This window comes from Cricetulus griseus, chromosome 5, assembly GCF_003668045.3.
Source record: "Cricetulus griseus strain 17A/GY chromosome 5, alternate assembly CriGri-PICRH-1.0, whole genome shotgun sequence".
Classification (NCBI taxonomy): Eukaryota; Metazoa; Chordata; class Mammalia; order Rodentia; family Cricetidae; genus Cricetulus; species Cricetulus griseus.
This window is the reverse complement of record NC_048598.1, coordinates 90,026,848-90,047,028: the sequence shown is the minus strand read 5'-3', so window position 1 is coordinate 90,047,028 and position 20,181 is coordinate 90,026,848. Positions and strand designations below refer to the sequence as shown.

General features: G+C 41.6%; 1 protein-coding gene and 1 non-coding gene across 4 annotated transcripts in view; one reads left to right on the top strand and one right to left on the bottom strand.

The window, feature by feature from the left end:
- The window catches only part of Foxn2 (forkhead box N2), a 48,445-nt gene extending 28,644 nt beyond the window's left edge, over window positions 1–19,801 (bottom strand). The window contains exons 1-3 of one of the 3 annotated variants that reach the window (XM_027418001.2): window positions 19,664–19,801; window positions 11,505–11,678; window positions 510–1,060 (exon numbers count right to left, since the gene is read on the bottom strand). In XM_027418001.2, the coding sequence (XP_027273802.1) occupies window positions 510–1,046 (537 nt within the window). In that variant the 5' untranslated portion in view covers window positions 1,047–1,060; window positions 11,505–11,678; window positions 19,664–19,801. Of the gene's footprint in view, window positions 1–509; window positions 1,061–11,504; window positions 11,679–19,407; window positions 19,535–19,663 lie in introns of those variants that run through there. The other 2 variants (XM_027417999.2, XM_027418000.1) reach the window with 2 other exon arrangements.
- On the top strand, window positions 4,565–4,667 carry LOC113835966. Its single transcript, XR_003485869.1, has one exon. It is a non-coding gene; the product is annotated as a small nucleolar RNA U13 (small nucleolar RNA).
- Window positions 19,802–20,181: the final 380 nt, after the last annotated feature.

Sequence of the window (20,181 nt, the reverse complement as noted above, 5' to 3'; positions counted from 1 at the left end):
CCAGTACTTGGGAGGCAGAGGCTGGCGGATCTCTGTAAGTTTGAGGTCAGACTGGTCTAGAGTTCCAGGACAGCCAGGGCTGTTACACAGAGAAGCCCTGTCTCAAAAACAGCCAAAACAGATGGATGCTTGATAGATAAAATCTTTTTAAAAATAAGACACACACACACCCCAAAAAGAAAGAAGAACACTTTAGGTGGTCTGCAGATACAGTGCACGGGAGTGCTTGCCTAACTAGCAGGTTTCAACCCCTGGCCAGGGTGGGGGGTGGATAATGGCATGGAGAAGGAGCATTAAGAAGAATCATCCAGGTGACAAAGGCAGACTGAATGTGACTCTAGTAAGTTTCTCTCAACACTAAGGAATTTCAAAGCATCATAAATTAAAGCAAATGATGAACATAATTAATCTCAAGCTAATCTGACTTGGCTTTGCTCCCCTGGCTTCCCAGCATCTTAAGGACCTGTACTAATTCCCCCACCACACAGCAATGTTTTATAAACACTGACCTTGCCATGGCTCCTTTCTACTTTCTGAAAACATTTATTCAGGGACAGATTATGCCGAACAGAATTCTTCCAGCCGGTGGGTGCAGTGGCAAAGTATGGGAAGCGGTCCAGGATCCAGCTATAAATGTCTTTGACAGGCAAACATTTATTTGGAGAGTGTTCAATAGCCATGTAAATGAGAAGACTAAAGGAGTATGGGGGCTTTGAAGTTGCTGACTGCTGTTCTGGGTTCTGGCAGTAGGATGGTCCAAAGGCCGGCATGTCATCTCCCTCTATGTCATACAATGGACTAACCATGGGAAGACCTTCAGTTCCAAGCCTGAAGTTTGTCAGAAGATTACTGCTTTCATGAAGCCAGTTCAAATTCGTTAGTTCGTCATCTGCTGAGTCACTGCCCACTAGGGTGGCCTTTGGCCTTGCAGCATCTCCAACTTCAGGCAGGCTTCCCATTTTGTAAATCTGACTTAGTCCTGCAACCTTCTCAGCTCCTGGGGTCTCAGCTTTCTTATCTGGAGTCATTCCAATTACTGGACCCATTTACTAGTATAGTTCTGCAATAAAAAACAAAAATAAAAAAACAAGTTATCAATTAAATCTTAAATTCTGGAAAAAGCAAATAAACATTTACATATACACATCCAAATCAAGACAAATTTGCAACTGACTATGCCATACAAACTACACACACACACACACACACACACACACACACACACACACACACACACACATCCATTTATTTATTTTTGAGGCAGGGTCTCTCTTTGTAGTTCTGGCTGTCCTGGAACTCACTATGTAGATCAGGCTGGCCTCAAACTCAGAGACCCTCCTGCCTCTGCCTCCTATGTACTGGGAATGAAGGTATGTACCACCATGCCCAGCTCCCCATATAATATTTAAAAACAAAATAGTTTTGACAGTTATAATGCATACAATGATGTAGTTGCATTCTATTATTTGAAACAATAGGTGATAATGAAAAAATTAAACAATACAGCTATTATTAAACATAATGGGGCTGGTAAGATAGCTTGGTAGATAAAAGATTGCTAACTCCAAGCCTGAGAACCTGAGTTCAATTCTGAGAACCAACCCATCAGATAGAAGAGAACCAATGCCTGTAAGTTGTCTTTGGACCTCTACATTCATACAGTGCAAGTGTTATGTAGCTGTTCTAACACACAAATAAATGTAATGAACAGACTATATCATGACTTATACTATATACTTATAGATACTTATCCTAAGTATCTGTATTTTACTATAATAGTCCATACATACTGCTTAATCTTTAAAATACTCAAATTTGAAACAATAAGTCCAGGTAAATCTCCAAATCTTAAATATTCACCATAAAAAAAAAAATACTTCTAGGACTAGAGAGATGGCTTCTTATAAGAAAACACTTGTGGCACACACACATGCATACGCCAAACAAAACATTGGCACATATAAAATAAATTTTTAAAAAGTAAATTAGTTTTGTTTTCATACCATACTAAAGAAAAAAAAACAATTCAAATTAATTTTAATTGACAAAGAATAATCACATAACTTGTATATTTATACATTGCGGAATGATTAAAACAGGCTAAATAGTTGAGCATGGTGGTACATCCCCATAATCTCACCATTCAGGGGGTAGGGGTAGTACAATAACTCCAGGTTCAAGGACAACTTGGTCTATATAGATCAGCCAGTGTGGTATTTGAATGTAATTGGCCCCCATAAGGTCACAGGGAGTGGCACTATTAGGAAGTGTGACTTTGTTGGAGTAGATGCTGCCTTGTTGGAGGAAATGTGTTACTGTGGAGGCAGGCTTTGGCGTCACACATGCTAAAGCCATACCTAGTATCTCAGACTACTTCCTGTGACCCCCCACAAAGATGTGGAACTCTCAGTTACCTTTCCAGCACCATGTCTGCCTGCATGCCACCATGTCCCACCATGAAGATAATGGACTGAACCTCTAAACTGTAAATGTTTAAATTAATTTAAATGTTAAATTAAATGTTTAAATGAAAAATTAAATGTTTTCCTTTATAACATCTGCCGTGGTCACTAAGACAGCCAGGACTATGTAATAAAACCATGCCACAAAATATACACACATGCACATGCCAACATAAATAAATCACCTCACATACTTATCTCTCTTTGTGGTAAGAACATATTTAATACTACTGTTTTAGCAATTTTGAGATTTTTTTTGAGACGTATTTTTGTTAACTACAATCACAATGCTGCATGATAGAGAACCTGTGTAACTGCAACTCTTCACCCTCTGACTAATATTCCTGTCCCTTCCCCTGCTACAATACCTGGTAACCACTTTTTTCCTTCTACAAGTTCAACAAAATAACATTTCTTATTCCCTAAATTTACTATCAGCTAAGTTAAATTCAGTAAACATTTGCTGTTTCTTAAAAAAAAAAAAAGAAAGAAAAGAAAAAGAAAGAAAGAAAGAAAGAAAAAATATAAATCCGGTATTTTAACTCTGCATCCCAAAATCATCTCACCCTCAGCAAGTCTCATCACTTTATCATAGGAGTTTGAACTGCCACTGTATTACTAATAAAGCAGCTCCTCAACTACCCTTTTGCATTTATTTCTAGTTTCTCAAACGACTTTTTGTTTTGCTTTTTAAATATACTTAAAAAAAATTACTCCTCCCACAGGATAAGTGACCAGAGGGAAGTAACTCATTTTCAGTGTACACAAGGATGTCTTATTTCTAAAGCCAATGAAGTGTATTACCCATTCCACTGGCTCGTGCTCAGTTAACTGAAACAGGGAGGAGAACCTGCAGAGCTCATTCTGCTTAGAGCAGTCAGTGGGCTAGAGAAGTGCAGAACTTGTCTATTTGGATCCTAAATTTCTCCATCAGTGATAATACCAGCCGATATTTTCGGGGCCAGACATTATATAGACACCTTGTCAGCCAGTCATCAATTAACACTGAGACAATTGTGAATGTATTTTATAGATGAGGAAAAGGGCTCGGACTAAGCATTCTGACTGATGTGGGAAAACAAAGTGAATGTCCATGCAGGCAAACTCAGAACCAAAACTCCAACCACAATGTACCATGATAACAGTGTATAAACATCACCTGTGGGTACCAATCCCCTCACCCCGGTACCTAGTTTGTCTTTCCAGCTGACTCCAGTCAAGAAACTTCAATACAATCAATAAAGCCAAACTTGCATAGAGAGAACGGGAAGTTTTCCTACAAACATCTCAAGCAAGAGTGCTACGGTACTAAACGAACTCTGCTCACTCAAGGCCAGAACATGCAGCTTCAGCCTTCTGAGTGCTGGAATTCACAGGCCTATCTATGCCTGTAGTAACACCTGGCTTATGAGGAGCTGGGGACCAAGCCCAGAGCTTTGGGTAACCTAGGCAGGCAGGCACTCCACCAAGTCAGTCACATCCCCAAGTGTTTGTAGCCCAGACTTTCACATTAACACTCCTCTCTCATTTTTAAAACTAACAATGAAGAAGATAAAATCAACTTACAATTTCAATTACAAAGAAAATTATGAAAGAAAGTTGGTCAGCTCATACATTTCTACTTAATATTTAAACCTCAAGTCTGAGCATCAATTAATCTTTAAATCTTGTTGTAAACTACATCATTTGAGCCACAGGATTGTATGAACAGGCATTGTAAAGACACCTAAAAGTGACTCTTTCAAGAAGTTTTGGGATAGTTTACTGCCTCTTCCTCACCCCACACCTCTGTCTTAATATTTAATGAACTTGTTATCAAACTCAGGGGGTACAAGCTGTGACTCTCCGTGTCTGATCTCCCTGTAAACCATTCCTTCACCACAACCCACCAGTCTTTACCTGAGAGTGGAGGCCAGCAAGCAGAAAAGGAACTCCCTCCCGGGGCTACTGTGAGGTGGGCCTGGGCCTCTCTGCCACAGGTAACACAAGTTCATTAATTCAGGCACTCAAAAATCAAAACTTGCTAAACATTTCAGAAACTAATTTAGACAGGGAAAATATGATTTTCTTTCAAAGCACCTTCATAAAAATTCCTTTATTAGGTCCTTTTTTGGTTCATAAACATGATGTCTGGTATTCACATTGTATCGTGACATGTGTATCCCTCAAACTTGCTACAATGCTGGCATTATTACCACATGGATACGAATTTTAAAAGACCATTATCTTGGAACGGAGTATAAATGGCCGCAAACATGCTAGAGCATTACAGGAAGTACATTGCAAGCAAAGCAGAAAAGGCAAGGATGACACTGAAGACTAGAATTTTCTTAGCAAGACTGGCAGTCATTGTATTTTCAAGGAGAAACAGAACTGTTCTAAACAATCATTTTAGAGTACTCACAATCACTCTCTACCCAAGTACTAAGTCTGCCACAGTAGATAGAAGTGTCAATAGCAGAAATATGTGAGAAAATATTCAACTTCATTAATAATTGAGGGAATGAAAACAAAACTAAATCTAATGCTAAATATTTCATGGCAGTCCATGGTATATACAAGCATAGATATTAGTAATCAAAAAAATCAACATTTATTTCTGCCCCAAAATATATGAAATTATACCATATACAACTATAACCCTTCTACAGCCTCCTTCTTCCTCCTCCTTCCCCACAAATATCTAAAGAGTCATTAAAGATTGGGAAACGACTAAATTGTGTATCCTGCAAAGTTACCTACTCAGGCTACTATTCAGTAGCCACTGAAATTGAACATCTAAAACAGTATGAAATGAACAAAAGAACTTGTAAAAACTGAAGGGAGGTGCACCTTAAAAGCTGTTTATATTACAGACTTGGTTTTGGCCTTTTTTAGTTTTTCCAGTTTTTCTTTATCTTTATTGTTTAAACTTAAGCTCAAAGTTCTGAGGAAAATGCTGTGCTAGATTATTTCTAGTTTTAGTCACGGTCAGTTCATGGACTTACAGAAAACTCAAGGACAAAACAAAAGCTACCTCTTATTCTATCACAAAGCTTTTTCTATAACATGAATTAGTTCCTCAACTGATAGATGATTTTTTGTTTTGAAATCATAAAAAAGATTCATGTAAGTATGCCTCTCCCTCAGAACCAGTGACACCCCCCCACCCCCAGTATGGCAGCCATGACCACAGGACTTCTCAGAAGAGTTCCACAATAATTGTTTCCCCATCATCCTCATAATGCAACATTAACTTCCTCATTTTGTTTGTCTCATTCACTGCACTTATGATTGGACTCTGTCAATCCTATCACTCAATAGAATCCTCCTGATGGCTGGGATTAAAGCAATTTTTAAAAAAATTTAAATCTCAGAATTTCAGTATTTTGTTATTAATGCCTTAACAGCTCTGCCCGATGTCAACATTCTCAGGCATAAAAGAATTTTTTTAAAAAGAGGCTGGAGAGACAGCTCAGTGGAGAGCACTTGCTGTTTTTCAGAAGACAGGTTCTGTTCCTAGAAGACACATGGTGGCTCACAACCACCTATAGCTCCAGTTGCAGACACACACACACACACACACACACACACACACACACACACACACACCAACCAACCACAAAGGCAAACCTTTATACATATAAAATAAGTCTTTAAAAAAAAGACAACCTAGGACATTTAGAAAAAAAGGTTGAGTTTTTATTTATTAACACCATTCTCAGTAAGAAGATAAATCAACAAATACAATAGATATATAATGAAAACAGTTATATAAAAATGTGCAGAATTTTATTCATTCACATTCAACTCAGAATCTACTGCCAGGCTGGCCTCGAACTCACAGATATCTGCCTGCCTCTGCCTCTCAAGTACAGGGATTAAAGGTATGTACCACTACTGCCCAGCTGTGGAATATTATTTTAAGTTATGTTATATTTGTTTATGTTGTGAAATACTTGTTTAATGATGTAAAAATGTGTTGCATTCTTTTAACTTTGTGAAGCTGTGTTGTGTTAGTCTGCCTGTCTAAAACACCTAATTTGATCTAATAAAGAGCTGAATGGCCAACAGCAAGGCAGGAGAAAGGATAGGCAGGGCTGGAATGCAGGGGGAACAAATAAGAGGAGAAATGGGGGGGAGGAGGGATCAAAGAGCAAGAGAACAAGGGGAGGACACTAGGGGTGGGCCAGCCAGCCAGCCAGCCAGCCACAAGTGAAAGATTACAGAAGAAAAGGAAAAAGCCCATAGGCAAAAGGTAGATAGGATAATTTAAGTTAAGGAAAGCTGGGTAGAAATAAACCAAGCTAAGGCCAGGCATTTACAAGTATTTGTAAGCTTTCATGTGTTATGTACTTGGGAGCTAGGTGGTGGGCCCCCAAAAGAGTAAAGAGCAAAAAATAAACCACAAAACAACCAACTACATGTCTATTATCAAGATACTTAAGGCCAGGTAGTGGGGGTACACAGCTTTAATGCCAGCACTCAGGAGGCAGAGGCAGGAGGATTTCTGTGAGTTCAAGCTAGCTTCAAACTATTTTTGCAATGAGGGTAAAATAAAACCACTGTCAACAATGCTAAAAGCAGAAAGCACTAAAACTGAAAAAGGAAAAAGCTATATGACAACTTCTCTCTAAATCCACCTTTCTCCCTCCCTAATTCACCCAGATACAGCTTGTAACCTTGAGTTTATATTCCAGTTCTACGTAAATAATTTGCACACGGTATGGTATTCCTATACATGGATTCAGGATATCTCCAAAACCATGTGATAGTTGTTAGTCTAGTGGGGAAGTTAAGGTAAATCATGAAACACCTCTAACAAACAGCAAGCCAACCTATTATTTTCTGCTTTAAAAACATTTAACAATGAAAGGTAAGTTTTTAAAGAAAGGACATCTGATGCCCTTTTCTGACTCCAGTAGGTACCAGGTACACAATGATCCATAGACATTCCTGAAGGCAAAACACCCATAAACATAAAGCAAAATTTTTAATTAAAAATGTTCTTAAAATAAAAACATTAAGAGCTGTAAGTATTTAATCTATTTAAATGGGAAATCCCACAACATTTCACCACAAGAAATCCCTGATTTACCCATAAATAATGATTTCAAAAAACAATACTACAGGGTCCCATTATGATGGTACATGTCTTTAACCCCTTTAAACCCACTGCCAGGAGGGAGAGGTGAGCAGATGTATGCGAGTTCCAGGCCAGTCAGGCTACACAGAGAGACCCTGTCTCAAAAACTAACACTATCACAGGGCCAGAGAGATAGCTCAGCAGTTATACTGCTCCTCCAGACGAAGGAGTCTGATTCCCAGCACCCACATTAGGCAGCTTCAGCGGGATTCTATACAGTCTTCTGGTTTGTGCACAACCCCCTCCCCCCACATAGATACACACTTAAGAATACCACAAAAACCCTCAATTGAATGAAACCCCCCAACAAAGAAAGTTGATTTTTTTAAGTTGAAAACAAAACAATTTGAAAAGGTTTACTATAGTCTAAACAATGGGACTAATTTAAGTGTTTATTACCTAGACAGCTAAAAATGTAGTTTATTTAAATGTAAACTCCAATACACAGGAACTAAGATAATGGTAAACTAAGTTTCCCTGAATTTCTATGCTTTAAACCATTCACAGCACACCCAACTCTAACCTTGTCTTCTAATTCTTACCCTTCACATGTCAGCTTAAAAACTGAGAACATTCTAATGACCAGACTTGGAAGAGACCCTTCAGACCTCCCCCCCCCCACACACACACAAACCCCAGCACACCCAATGGTCTAACAGACATCTTTCCAACAGTTCTGCTATTATGTTGCTTTGGTATCTCAGAAATGGTATGATTTAATTTTTCTAGAATAACAATCAAAACAAATTCAGGTGGTACATGCTACCTTTTATTGCAGCACTTAAGAGACCGGAGCAGAAGAGTTGAGAGCAGGCTTAACAAAGCAAGATGTTGTCTTTAAACACATATACTCAAATCCAAATATTAACTGACTTTCCTGTAGATAAATGTACATGTGTGCATGTACTACGAGAGAGAATAGAGAACACTTGTAGATGGTCATTAATAACAGTTATCATTTAAAAATCTTTACTAAAACTAACTCGCCATCTTTGTGACAACCCTATCAGATGGTTACTATTATTGGGTTCTGTTTTTTATGTGGAGACAGATACAGGGTGATTAAGTGGTATGCAACTCACTGAAGTGCCACTACAGAGCCCACGCTTGCTTCTGCCCTAGGTGCCATCCTGCTTTCACTACTTTGTCAATGCAAAAGGCTGGGGGGGGGGGGAGAGTACATGCTGTCATCAAAATACCCAACTCAGTATCTACATCCTTAGGATAATGCTTCTCTCTTCCTGAAGTAAATTCAAACTATATTATATATTACACTTCTCTGTAAGGTTGCTACTACAACTTTTAACAGCTGGGTTGTCTACTTTCCCTACCATCTTTCAACGCTCCAGCCTAATAAATAGTTGGGCATTATGGCACATACCTGTAATCCAGCACTCAAGTAGAGGCAGGAGGATTCGTGATTCAGGGCCAGTCTGAGCAACATGAGACACAGTCCTGGGGAGATGGTTCAACTGTTAAGAGTGGTTACACTCGACGCAAACATGATGGCCTGAGTTCAAATCCCTAGCTTTCGTGTAAAGAAAGGCTGGTATAACCACACAAGCCTACAACCTCAGAACTGTATTGGACAGAGAATCAAAAGGGTTCTCTGGCTGCCAACCTAGTCCCAGGATGATTCAAAATAATATGGAAGAAGTGATAGAATGAGATACCCAACACCCTCCTTTGGCCTCTGGATGTAGAGACCAGTACACACATGTAGACATAATTCACAGAAGAATAACAATGACAACTCCTTATAATTCCTACCTCAACTATGACAGACTTCCAATCTCTCCTACTATATTCCTCTATGGGTTATTAGTGTAAGTAGTTCAAAAGAAACAACAGACACTGAATTATTTTATAAAAACTAAAGTTCTATACCCTACAAGGTACTTAATTCAGATAAAGTCAGACAAATCGCTACAATCAGGAAAGAAATCTGAAAACAATAGACTCAACATCCCTAAGCAGAATTCCTCAAGTATAACCTGCTGTCAAACTAGGTGAGAAGCACAAAGGGAAAGGCATATCCAAATTATGTCACTTTACCTTTTATTTTGGCTAAACAAAGGCAATATATTAATCAAACTGTGAAACAAAAGTCAAGGCTGAAACACAGTCTCTACATTTACTGAGCAATTTGCTGTCCAAGTACAGAACATTACACTTGGCACTGTTCCCCATTCTGCTTTGTGATGGCACTTGCTAAATTTCTCTTCTCTTTTAAGAGGTATTCTGGTCAAGGTTTCTTGTGGAGCCAAGTGCTCTACCACAGCACTGCGCTGCAATACTAAGTAACACTTGGAAAATGTATCAAGAGGTAGGAGGGAGGGAGGGCAGGCTAGCAGGCAGATGACTGGAATATATTTTCAAATAGAACTGGACTCTCCCAAGATGGTTCAGGGTGTAAAGGCTCATTTCTGCCAAGCCAGATTGCTTGAGTTAGTAGATCCCTTTACCTCCTAAGGAAAGCCAGTCACTAGTCCCCACATTCCCTCTGTAACCATGAATCTATGCTCCCCCTTTTCCATTGTGGAGCTGGGGATGGAGTACAGAGGCTGTTTTATGCTACAATTGCTTACATATAACTCATTTCCTAATCTACAGCAAGCATCTGCCATTTTAGGTAATCAGTACACAATTTAACCTCTATGTTCTTCTGAACATAAGAACTCTCCACTGGGCTAGAAAGACAACTCAGTGGTTAAGACCACATGCTGCTCTTAGGAGTGAGTGGTTCCCAGCATCCATGTCAAGTAGCTGACAAACACCTACGACTCCAGTTCCAGGACAGCCAGGGCTGTTACACAGAGAAAAATCCCTATCTTGCAAAAACAACAAATTATTCTGTGTGTGTGCACATGTCTGAATTCTGGGATTAAAGATGTGTGCCACCATTGCCCCGCAAGAACTTTTGTTTTTTTTTTTTTTTAAATTAGATTTCCCAAACCTGGCAGTGCTGGTTCACACCTTTAATCCTAGGACTCAGGAGGCAGAGGCAGGTGGATCTCTGAGCTCAAAGCTAGCTTGGTCTAGAGAGAGTTCTAAGACAGCCAGGACTACACAAAGAGATGAACAAAAAATTACCCATTAGCTTTCTAATCATTTAATTCATATTTTCATACTATTATTTACCCTTAAGGATCTATCTCATTTTAAATTATGTGTCTGTGTATGAGTTATGTATTATGTGTACTGGTATCCATTGAGGCCAGAAGCATCACAGCTCTGGATGCTGGAGTTACAGATAGTTGTGGGCCGCCTGAGGTGGGTGCTGAGAAATCAAACTTTGGTCCTTTGCAAGAGCAGTAAGTGGTCTTAATCACTGAGTTATCTCTCCAGTCTCTAGTTATTTTAAGATAGGGTCTCAATATGCTGCTCTGGCTAGCCTCCAGCTGTTGGACTTAAGTGATCTTCCCTGCCTCAGCATCTTAAATATCTAAGAGGATATGCAAGCATGTATGAATCAAATGATCTCTAAATAAATAAATTCCAAGTTCCCCAAACACTGTCCCATCTATATTGAGCTACTTAAATATAATTATTTCTGTGTAAAAGTTTAGAATGTGCCTAGCTTTATACAATGAGGGTTAGCTATTAAATAGTATTAGAACTAGGGCAGCTAGGCGGTGATGGCACACACCTTAAACCCCAGCACTCAAGAGCCAGGCAGAGTCTGAAGCCAGCATGATCTACAGGAAAGCAGGACAAACAAACAAACAAAATAACTAGAGCAGTCAAGAAAACATCTGAAACAAAAAATAACCCTAGAGTCACTCTCCAAAGAACCCTTTACTAGATTTTCTCAAAAGCTCTAACTAAGAAACAGAAAAATAACTAATTTGGGCTTTTTGATATATAACTACTGTAAAAACATTAAACGGTAATAATTTTAGGGGAAAAGTACTCACCAAGATTTTAGGATAAAATGATGTGATCATTCCAAAAGTTAAAATGATCCCAGAGGACTATACAAGATAGCACCCAGTACAGCAAATTTCTGATTCTTCAATCATCACAGAGAAGCAGCAACTGAGGCTGGGAGTGTGGTTCAGGGCTAGAATCCCACCATGTGCAAGTTAACACTGGAAAAACACAAGTTTAAGGTCAACCCTTCCCTGCATGGCAAGAGTTCAAGGCCAGCCTGGGCTATATGACACCCTGCCTCAAAAAATACAGAATTTGGGAAGGAGAAATGTGTGTGGATAGGCAGTCAGACATTAAGTTATAAATCACTGTAGGCAGGATACAATGCATTCATTTTTATGTTCCATCAAAAACTGTAACTGTAATGGAGTAAGCAAATATTAAAAAAATAATTATAGCAGAATGTCATGCCAGGTATCTGGAAAGAGAGATTTGGAGTCAAGCAAACCCACCAGCCACCAACTCACCTACACAGCCTGACAGATAGCTGAACCTCCCCAAATCCCAGGGAACAGCACCCATTATTTAACACACAAGAACAAGAAAAGTGGCTGTATTCCAGCCAGCATAGGCATGTAAATAACATGCCTATCTCTATCAAGCATTCTCTACTGCTCCTGCTTGGAACAGATCGATATGTAAGCATTTCATTCTGACAAATAACCCATTTTCTTGAAAGATTTCAGACTGTAATATAAAGAAACCATGAATTTTTACTATGACAGATTTGTGTTCAAATACCCAGTACTACACTTACATAATTTCTCATTATTTGTTTTTTTTACATATGCAAAAATATAATGCTCTCTGCAGGGCTGTTGCTGAGAATTATATACTTATGTGTCTAGTAGCATAACACCATGCCAGAACACAGCAGACAAATAAGAGGTAGAAATCCTTGCTATGATTATTAATAAATGTCCAACCAGCATAAAGAAAAGAAGCATTTAGACTGGAGAGACATGCTCAGTAGTTTTTGAGTTCATACAACTCTTCCAGACAATACGAGTTCAATTCCCACATCAGGTGGCTCATCCAGAGCCACATTATCCACACTCTGATTTAATGTGTGTGCTTGTCGGGGTTGGAGGATACCATTCAAGTGAATGCTTAAGCACGAAACAAAGCCACACAGCAGTAAAATCTTAATTTAAAAGAAACTTCTCCCTTTTATTTCTATTTCTTTTAAAATAAACCACAAGGGCATGTTTTTTATCAGTCTCCTAAATTCCTTACCTCTAAGGTTATGTTTAAAATTAAAACTAACTACATTAGCCACCCATGGTAACACACACTTTTATTCTTAGTACTTAGGAGGTGAGGTAGAATTCCAGGCTAGCTGGAGCTTCAGTGAGACCCTGTTTCAAAAACAAAACAATGAAAATCTGGACAGCCAGGGCTATGCAGAGAAAGCCTGATTCAGGGAAGGGGTGGGGGATTATCTATTAGCACCGCAACACAGCAAAATCTAAGATTAAATTTGATTCAATGAATCCACAGCTTGAAGAAAGAACTTCAAAGCTGGGTGATTCCAACACTCAGAAGACTGGAGCACGAGAACCAATAGTTTGAGACCAGATCAAAATAGTAAATTTGAGGCCAGTTTGGACTCACAACTAGATCTTGTCTTAAGAAATCAAGAGGGCTCATCAAGTGAAAGCACCTGCATGCCACAGTCTTGATAACTTGAGTCTGATTCTTGAAAACCCACTCCCACAGGTTGTCCTCTGACCTCTGTCTGTACATGTGTTCCTGTCCTTTTCCCAATGTGTTTTCCTAGACACATAGTTTCACATATCATTTAGAAGCCCTTTTCAAACAAACCAAACAGACTTCTGGGGGTAAAAATAACCCAATGCATTATCAATCAGGAAGGCAAGAATTGCTAGAGAGATGGTTCAGTAATTAGAAGTCTCTGCTACTCTTGCAGAAGAGCAAGGTTCAATTCTCAGCAACCACACTGAGCAGCTCACAATTACTTCTAACTCCAGGTCCAGGTCATCTGACACCCTCTTCTGGCCTCCTCAAGCACTTTTACACAAGTGATGTGTACATATACGATCAGAAACACACACATATACACAATAAAATTTTTAAAAGGCAAGAAAATCCTTACCTTCTTTAACACCTGGAAACTCTATTCTGGTATGGTAGCACACACGCATAATCCCAGCACTCAGCATATAGAGGCAGGAAGATCAAGAGCCCAAGGCCATCTTGGGATACACAAAAAAGGATCTCTAGGAGTTCCAGGCCAGCCTGATCTACATAGCAAGTTCCAGCCAGAGCTACAAACGGACACCTTGTCTCAAAACAACAACAAAAGATGCAGAGGCAGGAAGGGTCACTCCAATTTCAAAGCCAACTGGAACCACACAGTAAGAGCCTTTTCAAAAACACAAACACAAACAACAAAGCTTTGAAATTGAATAGTTGACAATGGTTAAACTATTCTGCTAACCTATTAGTAATGTAACTACTTGGGAAGAATGAAAAGCCACAGGATAGCTGACAAAAGTTAAACTATTCTGCTAACCTATCAGTAATGTAACTATTTGGGAAGCTGATAGCAAAAGGGCAGCTATTTTTATGGCACAGTAGGTTACAAACGGCCACTTAAAGAGCTTTATTTAGCCTTTTAGGGCTTCCATAACATTGTATTTATAAATGCTAATGAAATCAGAACACACAGTAAGGCAGCAGATCCTACTTTCTGATGAATTCAGGCCTACTCTTGGGGCAGAACAGTGTCTTTCTTAATCAAAAACCCCAGTCTTAACACCTAAATTTAGTAGATGCTCAAAAGCATTGGTCCAGGTTTAATTTTTTTTTTTAAGCTGTAAAAGAAAATTAGGTTGAAGGAAATTTAAAAAAATAAATCGATCAAAATTGTGTCAAGGCCTGTGACCATGGGCTGTACTTAATACTTTGCTTCCGAAGTAGCTCTGGTATGGAGAAGTGGATAAGACACACACACACACACACACACACACACACACACACACACACACACACACACACAAATCTGGCAAGCATAGATTAACAATGATGAAGGTTATCTGTTCTATGGTATGTTGGCATGTAGCCTTAATACACTCAAAAGGCACTTTACCTTTTATCTTCCTCCCTAGACCCACAAACCAGGTCTCATCATGAGAATAACATCAGGTAAATCTCAATTGAGGGATATTTTACAAAATTTCTGATTAGATCTCAAAGCGCTCATGTCACCAAAGTCTGAAAAACTGTAGTTATGGGATAAAAGGAGACATCAGAGAAAAATTAGAGAAATCTGAATGACATATTTAATACTCATATAGGAATCCTGCTTCTTAATTGTGACACTGTACCAGAGTAAGGAAGACACTAACAATCAAGGAAACTGGGTGAGGTTTTTGCAGGTTTTCTGCACACGCAAAACTATTCTATGAAAAAAATAAAAGATAAAAAATTCAAGAAGGCCAGGAGGTGGTAGTGCCGGCCTTTAATCCCAGCACTTGGGAAGCAGAGAGAGAGACAGGTGGATCTCGGTGAGTTCCAGGACAGGCTCCAAAGCTACAGAGAAACCTTGTCTCAGGGAAAAAATAAAAAACTATTCTAAAACCAAGTCTGTTTAAATAAAAATTAAATGAGGATGAATGTTCTTTTGGTCTCTGTTTGGTGGTAAGACAGTGACAGTATTCTGCTTAGTGGAACTAAAAGTATCCGTAAAGTAATACCATAGGCAGGATACAAGTCTTGATACAGTATTCATTACAAACCTCTATGCCACCAAAGCAAAGCCCACAACATTCTAGTTTCCCAAGCAACATTCTTAGTCCTCAACACTTCACCTACTACCTCTTATGAAAAGTCCTACCACTAGCTGCCACATCTGTATTACCCCACACCCTACGGGCCATTCCTACACACAGGTCATGTTCACCCTGACATCTATCTCCCACTCTTTCAGCTGACTAAAGCCACCAGTTCTGCCAATAAACAACCTCCCTAACTTCACCCCATTATAACTTTTTCCTTCAATAATACTCTTTCCAGCTCCTCCCATTTCCTCTGAGGGCTGCACCACACTGCATTCAAATGAGTCTTCCTCAGGAGGATTTCCTCCAGCTCCTTCTGGAGGAAATGAGACCACATTTAAATTCAGAAGTGGTTTTTTTCCCACCTTTACTTATAAAGACAGATCTATTTATCTTCACATCTCACACCCAAATCCTACTTTTTCTTCATTCAGACTAGGCAGAGAGTACAGATCTAAATAAGGCCCTAATAAGTGGTCAAAGCATATAATCTAATTAGGATGATAAAACCTAAAAGGTAATAAAACATGAAGGAATTCCTCTGTTTAATACTATTCGCTGCTCCTATAATACAGGCTGGCACATGCTTAAGTACTCAATATTTATTTGTTTTGTTTAGTCAAAAGGCAGCAGAGAATGCTACAGTCTGTAGAATTACATGCTCTCACAGAAGCAAAAGAAATTACAGTTGAAAGTAAAGATGGGTCTAAAAGTCTTTGATTCCACTGCTCACAGAGCAATCAGCATTTCAACCAGGCCCAAAGCTCGAATGTCCAAGTGTATTTCCAACAGATAAACAGGTATTGTCAACACTGTAGTGCAGTGCTGAGATGTAAATAATTAACCATTTCTACAGCACAGTGGAAGATGAAAATGGAAGAAGACTGGAGCCAAAATGTGAAAGAAAAAACCTCATGGTAGATTTTTAAAAAGGGGTGTGGCCATTTGGGTGACTTTATAGGAAGATGATGGAGATAGCACGGAAGTTCCGCTTCTCCAGGAAGCCTCTCCTACCCACCCAAGCCTTCTACAGTCTCCTTCTCCATTTACCTCCACAGCTTCTACCTATACCCAGTCTCAGCTGTAAACTTTCCTCGCTTGTGTTGAATTTCTTCAACCCAAGAAAAAGATTACATCTAGGTATCTTTTTTCTTCTCTAATCAGTAAAGTCCTGAGCTCTCAAAGCTATTTTTGGAAGACCTTTGCATTTACATAAAACCCAGTTATTAAATTACACAATCTAAAAGCAACAACAAAATAGACATTTAAAAAAAAAAAAAAAACACCTTTAATCCCAGCACTCTGGAGGCAGAGGCAGGTACAACTCTGAGTTAGATACTGAGAAACCAAACAAACAAACAAAACTCAAAATCATTCTTGGGCTTAAAAAAAGAGTATTTGAATTTGAGTGGGTATAGAGGTGGGGGTTGGATTTGGGGAGTTTCGTTTTATTCTTAAAGAATAAAAATATTATTTCAAAAATAACTATTCTTTTTAATTGCTGAAACAAACTGCAACAAAACATATACAAGCCAAGTGTGGTGGTGTGCACTTGTAAAACCAGCTCTTGGGAAACAGGCAGGTGGACCTGGAGTTTAAAGTTGTTCTTATCTACACAGCAGGTTTGAGGCTAGCCTGGGCTATATAAGATCCTGTCTCAAACAATCAAAACAAAACCACATACAGCCATCCTTGGTGGTGCACACTATTAATCCCAGCATTCAAGATGCAGAGGCAGATGGATCTCTCTGAGAGTGGCAGGCCAGCCTGATCTACATAGCAAGTTCCAGGCCAGCCAGAGCCACATACTGAGATCTTGTCTCAGAATAACACAAAAGATGCAGGAGCAAGCCTTTAGTCCCACCACTCAGGAGTCAGAGGCAGGGGGATCTCTGTGAGTTTGAGACCAGCCTGGTCTACAGCCTCCAAAGCCACAGAGAAACCATGCCAGAAAAACAAACAAACAAACAAAAAAGATGCAGGAGAGTCACTCCAAATTCAATGCCAGACAGTACCATATAGTCAGTCTTTTCAACACACACACACACACACACACACACACACACACACACACACACACACACAGAGAGAGAGAGAGAGAGAGAGAGAGAGAGAGAGACCACTTCCAGTTTGAGTGATATTTTTAAGTTTCATTTTAGATTCATATTATATCAAATCACAAATGATATAAGTTCTACCTTGCAGCATGTTTTCAGTCTTTACATAAATATCTCTTCATTTAGTTTTCTTTCTCAACTAAGCACTGCTCTCAGAGGTCAGCACACACTCATTTTTCAATCCTACTTTGTTTTCTACAGGGGCAAGCCCTACAGCACCTCTTCAATACCTTCATTAACTTCACTCCGCACAAACATTACAGGATAGTCGAAATTCCAGTATACGGAGTTGGAATGATTTCCCTCCACAATTCTGCACAAATCTAAGGTGCTTCCTTCCTATGGGTCAGCAATCAAGTAAAACTAAGTATAAAAGAAACATGTTACAGAAACAAATCAAACTGTCAAAGCAATCAAAAACTGACATATTGGTATCTAGAAATGTAGACATTCTAAAAATTTACTCTCCAAAAGTTTATTTATCTTTATTTTCACTTTCACCTTTATATATTCTAAAAGACAATTTTCCATTTAAAATGAACTATTTTCATATTAACTGACATCTCAAATTTGATTGTATACAAATCAAACTGGTATTTATCCCTAAAAAGGTATCTCATCGCTAATCTATGTAAAAAGAAAAAAAATGATTTTTTTTCACAAACTCAAAACACCGGAATGTGATCATTTCACATTCATTAGAATCTCCCGTTAATGGTTCTGAAATTCAAATAACTTCAGAGTCAGGTAATTCTATAAAGACACTGCTCTACTACTCCCCATCACTCTTTGATGATACCTAACACTGCTAAAATTTTAAGACGAATCATCAAAGCTGCAGAGAACGGCAGATATGTTAATACACACCTTAACCAGAGGAAATGCAAGCAAAGCCCCTACAGGATTCAGGTGAAACACCTACAAACAATCGGTTCGGCTTTTTCTACTACCCCGTATCAGAGCGCACCGAGAGAAGTCTGCATGCAGCAGAACCCAAGACTAAACCATTACAAGCCCCTGCTACCGGAGAAGCCTCAAGCCCTCTGGCCGCTAGAGCACTCTATTGCACTCAGCCGGCCACGTGGCTGTCACAATCAGAAGACAGGAGAAAGAGCACCAACTAACCTGGAAATAATTAACCGCACACATCGGAGTTGCAAGTAGGGAAGAAAAAAAAGTCTGTCATTTCTCCGCACTTAGGGCTCCCCCCGTCCCACCGCGCACCACTTATAAGGTGAAAAGGAAGGCTTTAAAGCAGAAAAGAATTGCAAGAGGAGTGTGGTTTCCCAATGAAACAGCCCCCCAAGTCGCGTGAGGTGCAGTCGCAACAGTGGCATTTTTTTTTTTTTTTTTGCAAGAGGGTAGTCGGGGGCGGAGTTTGGAGTGAAGAGCTAGCACCTCGCACATGGACTACCTACCCCCTGCTCCCACCCGGCGCGGGGCCGCAGGCCGCCGGCCGCTGCACTCGGGCCGGCTCCCAAGCTCAAGGCCGTCGACCACCGCGGACCCTCCCGGAGGGGCCGACGACCCCAGGGCAGGGGCAGAAGCAGCCTCGGCTCGGGAGAAGGCGAACAGGAAGTGTCCATATTGCAACGCTCCAGCAGCAGCCCGAGTCCCAAGCCAGCCGGTGGCCGGCTCCCCTCGGGGGGCACCAGGGCGAGGAGCGGGGCCGGGGTCGGCCACCACTACCCCACATCCGGGCCCCGCGCCCGAAGTTCACGCGGGTCGCGCGCGGCGCCTCCGGGGCACTACTTCTCCGGGCCCGGCCATCCCGCCCTCTCGCCCCGGGCCGGAGCGGACCGGGACTCCACGCCGCGCGCGTCCCGCTCGGATCGGAACCCGAGCGGCGACGTGGCGCGGGCTCCCCGGGCGCTTAGAGCAACTCTCGGGTCGCAGGTTTCAGGCGAGCTCTGCCCGGCCGTGCCCACCGTGGCTCGGGCCGCGCGACGCCCCCTCCGGGCGGTCATTACCTCGGGAGAAACTCCTAACTCCTCACGGGGGCCGTGCTCGCCTCAGTTCCACACCCCCGGGGAACCCACGCTCCGCCCGAGCCGCGCGCCGGGAACACCCCCGCGCCGGGCGCCAGTCAGTTCTTCACGGGACAAAAAAAAAAAAAAAATGTCCCGGCGCGTCACGGGACAGCCGCCTCCGCGCCCCACGCCCTGCGCCGCCGGCCGCACGCGCTGCCTCCCTCCGCGCCCGCGCCGCTCGGCCCCGGGGACTCACCGTCAGCTCCAGCCGCCGCGAAGGGGAGGAGAGGGCCGGGCTCGGGCCGGGCCACACACAATATGGCAGAGCACCGCAGCTGCTCCCGCGGCTCGCAGAAGCCGCCTCCGGGACACCCAGCCGCGAGCAGGCAGCGGCAGCTGCGGTGGCGGCCGCCGCAGCACCACATCCCCCTCCCGCTCGCCCGCTTCCTCCCTCCTCCCCGCCCCGCTGCCATGGCAACGCGGCGCCAAGGCGCTTGGCCCCGCCCCCTCCTTCCGCCCCGCCTCCCGTGGCTCGCCCAGGCCTCCCTCCTGCCTGCTCGCAGGGCGGCGGCCGCCCCCTCCGGGCTATCCCGAAGGCGGGTGGGGGAAGGTGGCGTCCGGAAGGGCGGGGCGGGCTCGGAAGGCCGGGTGGGGGACGCCGAGGGCCCGGAGCCGGGCGAAGCAGGCGGGAAAATGAAAAGCCTTCGCCTGTCCCCGGAAGGACCTATGGGAGGGCGGCAGAGGCGCGGCGCGGCTGCTGAGTGGACAAGCTGG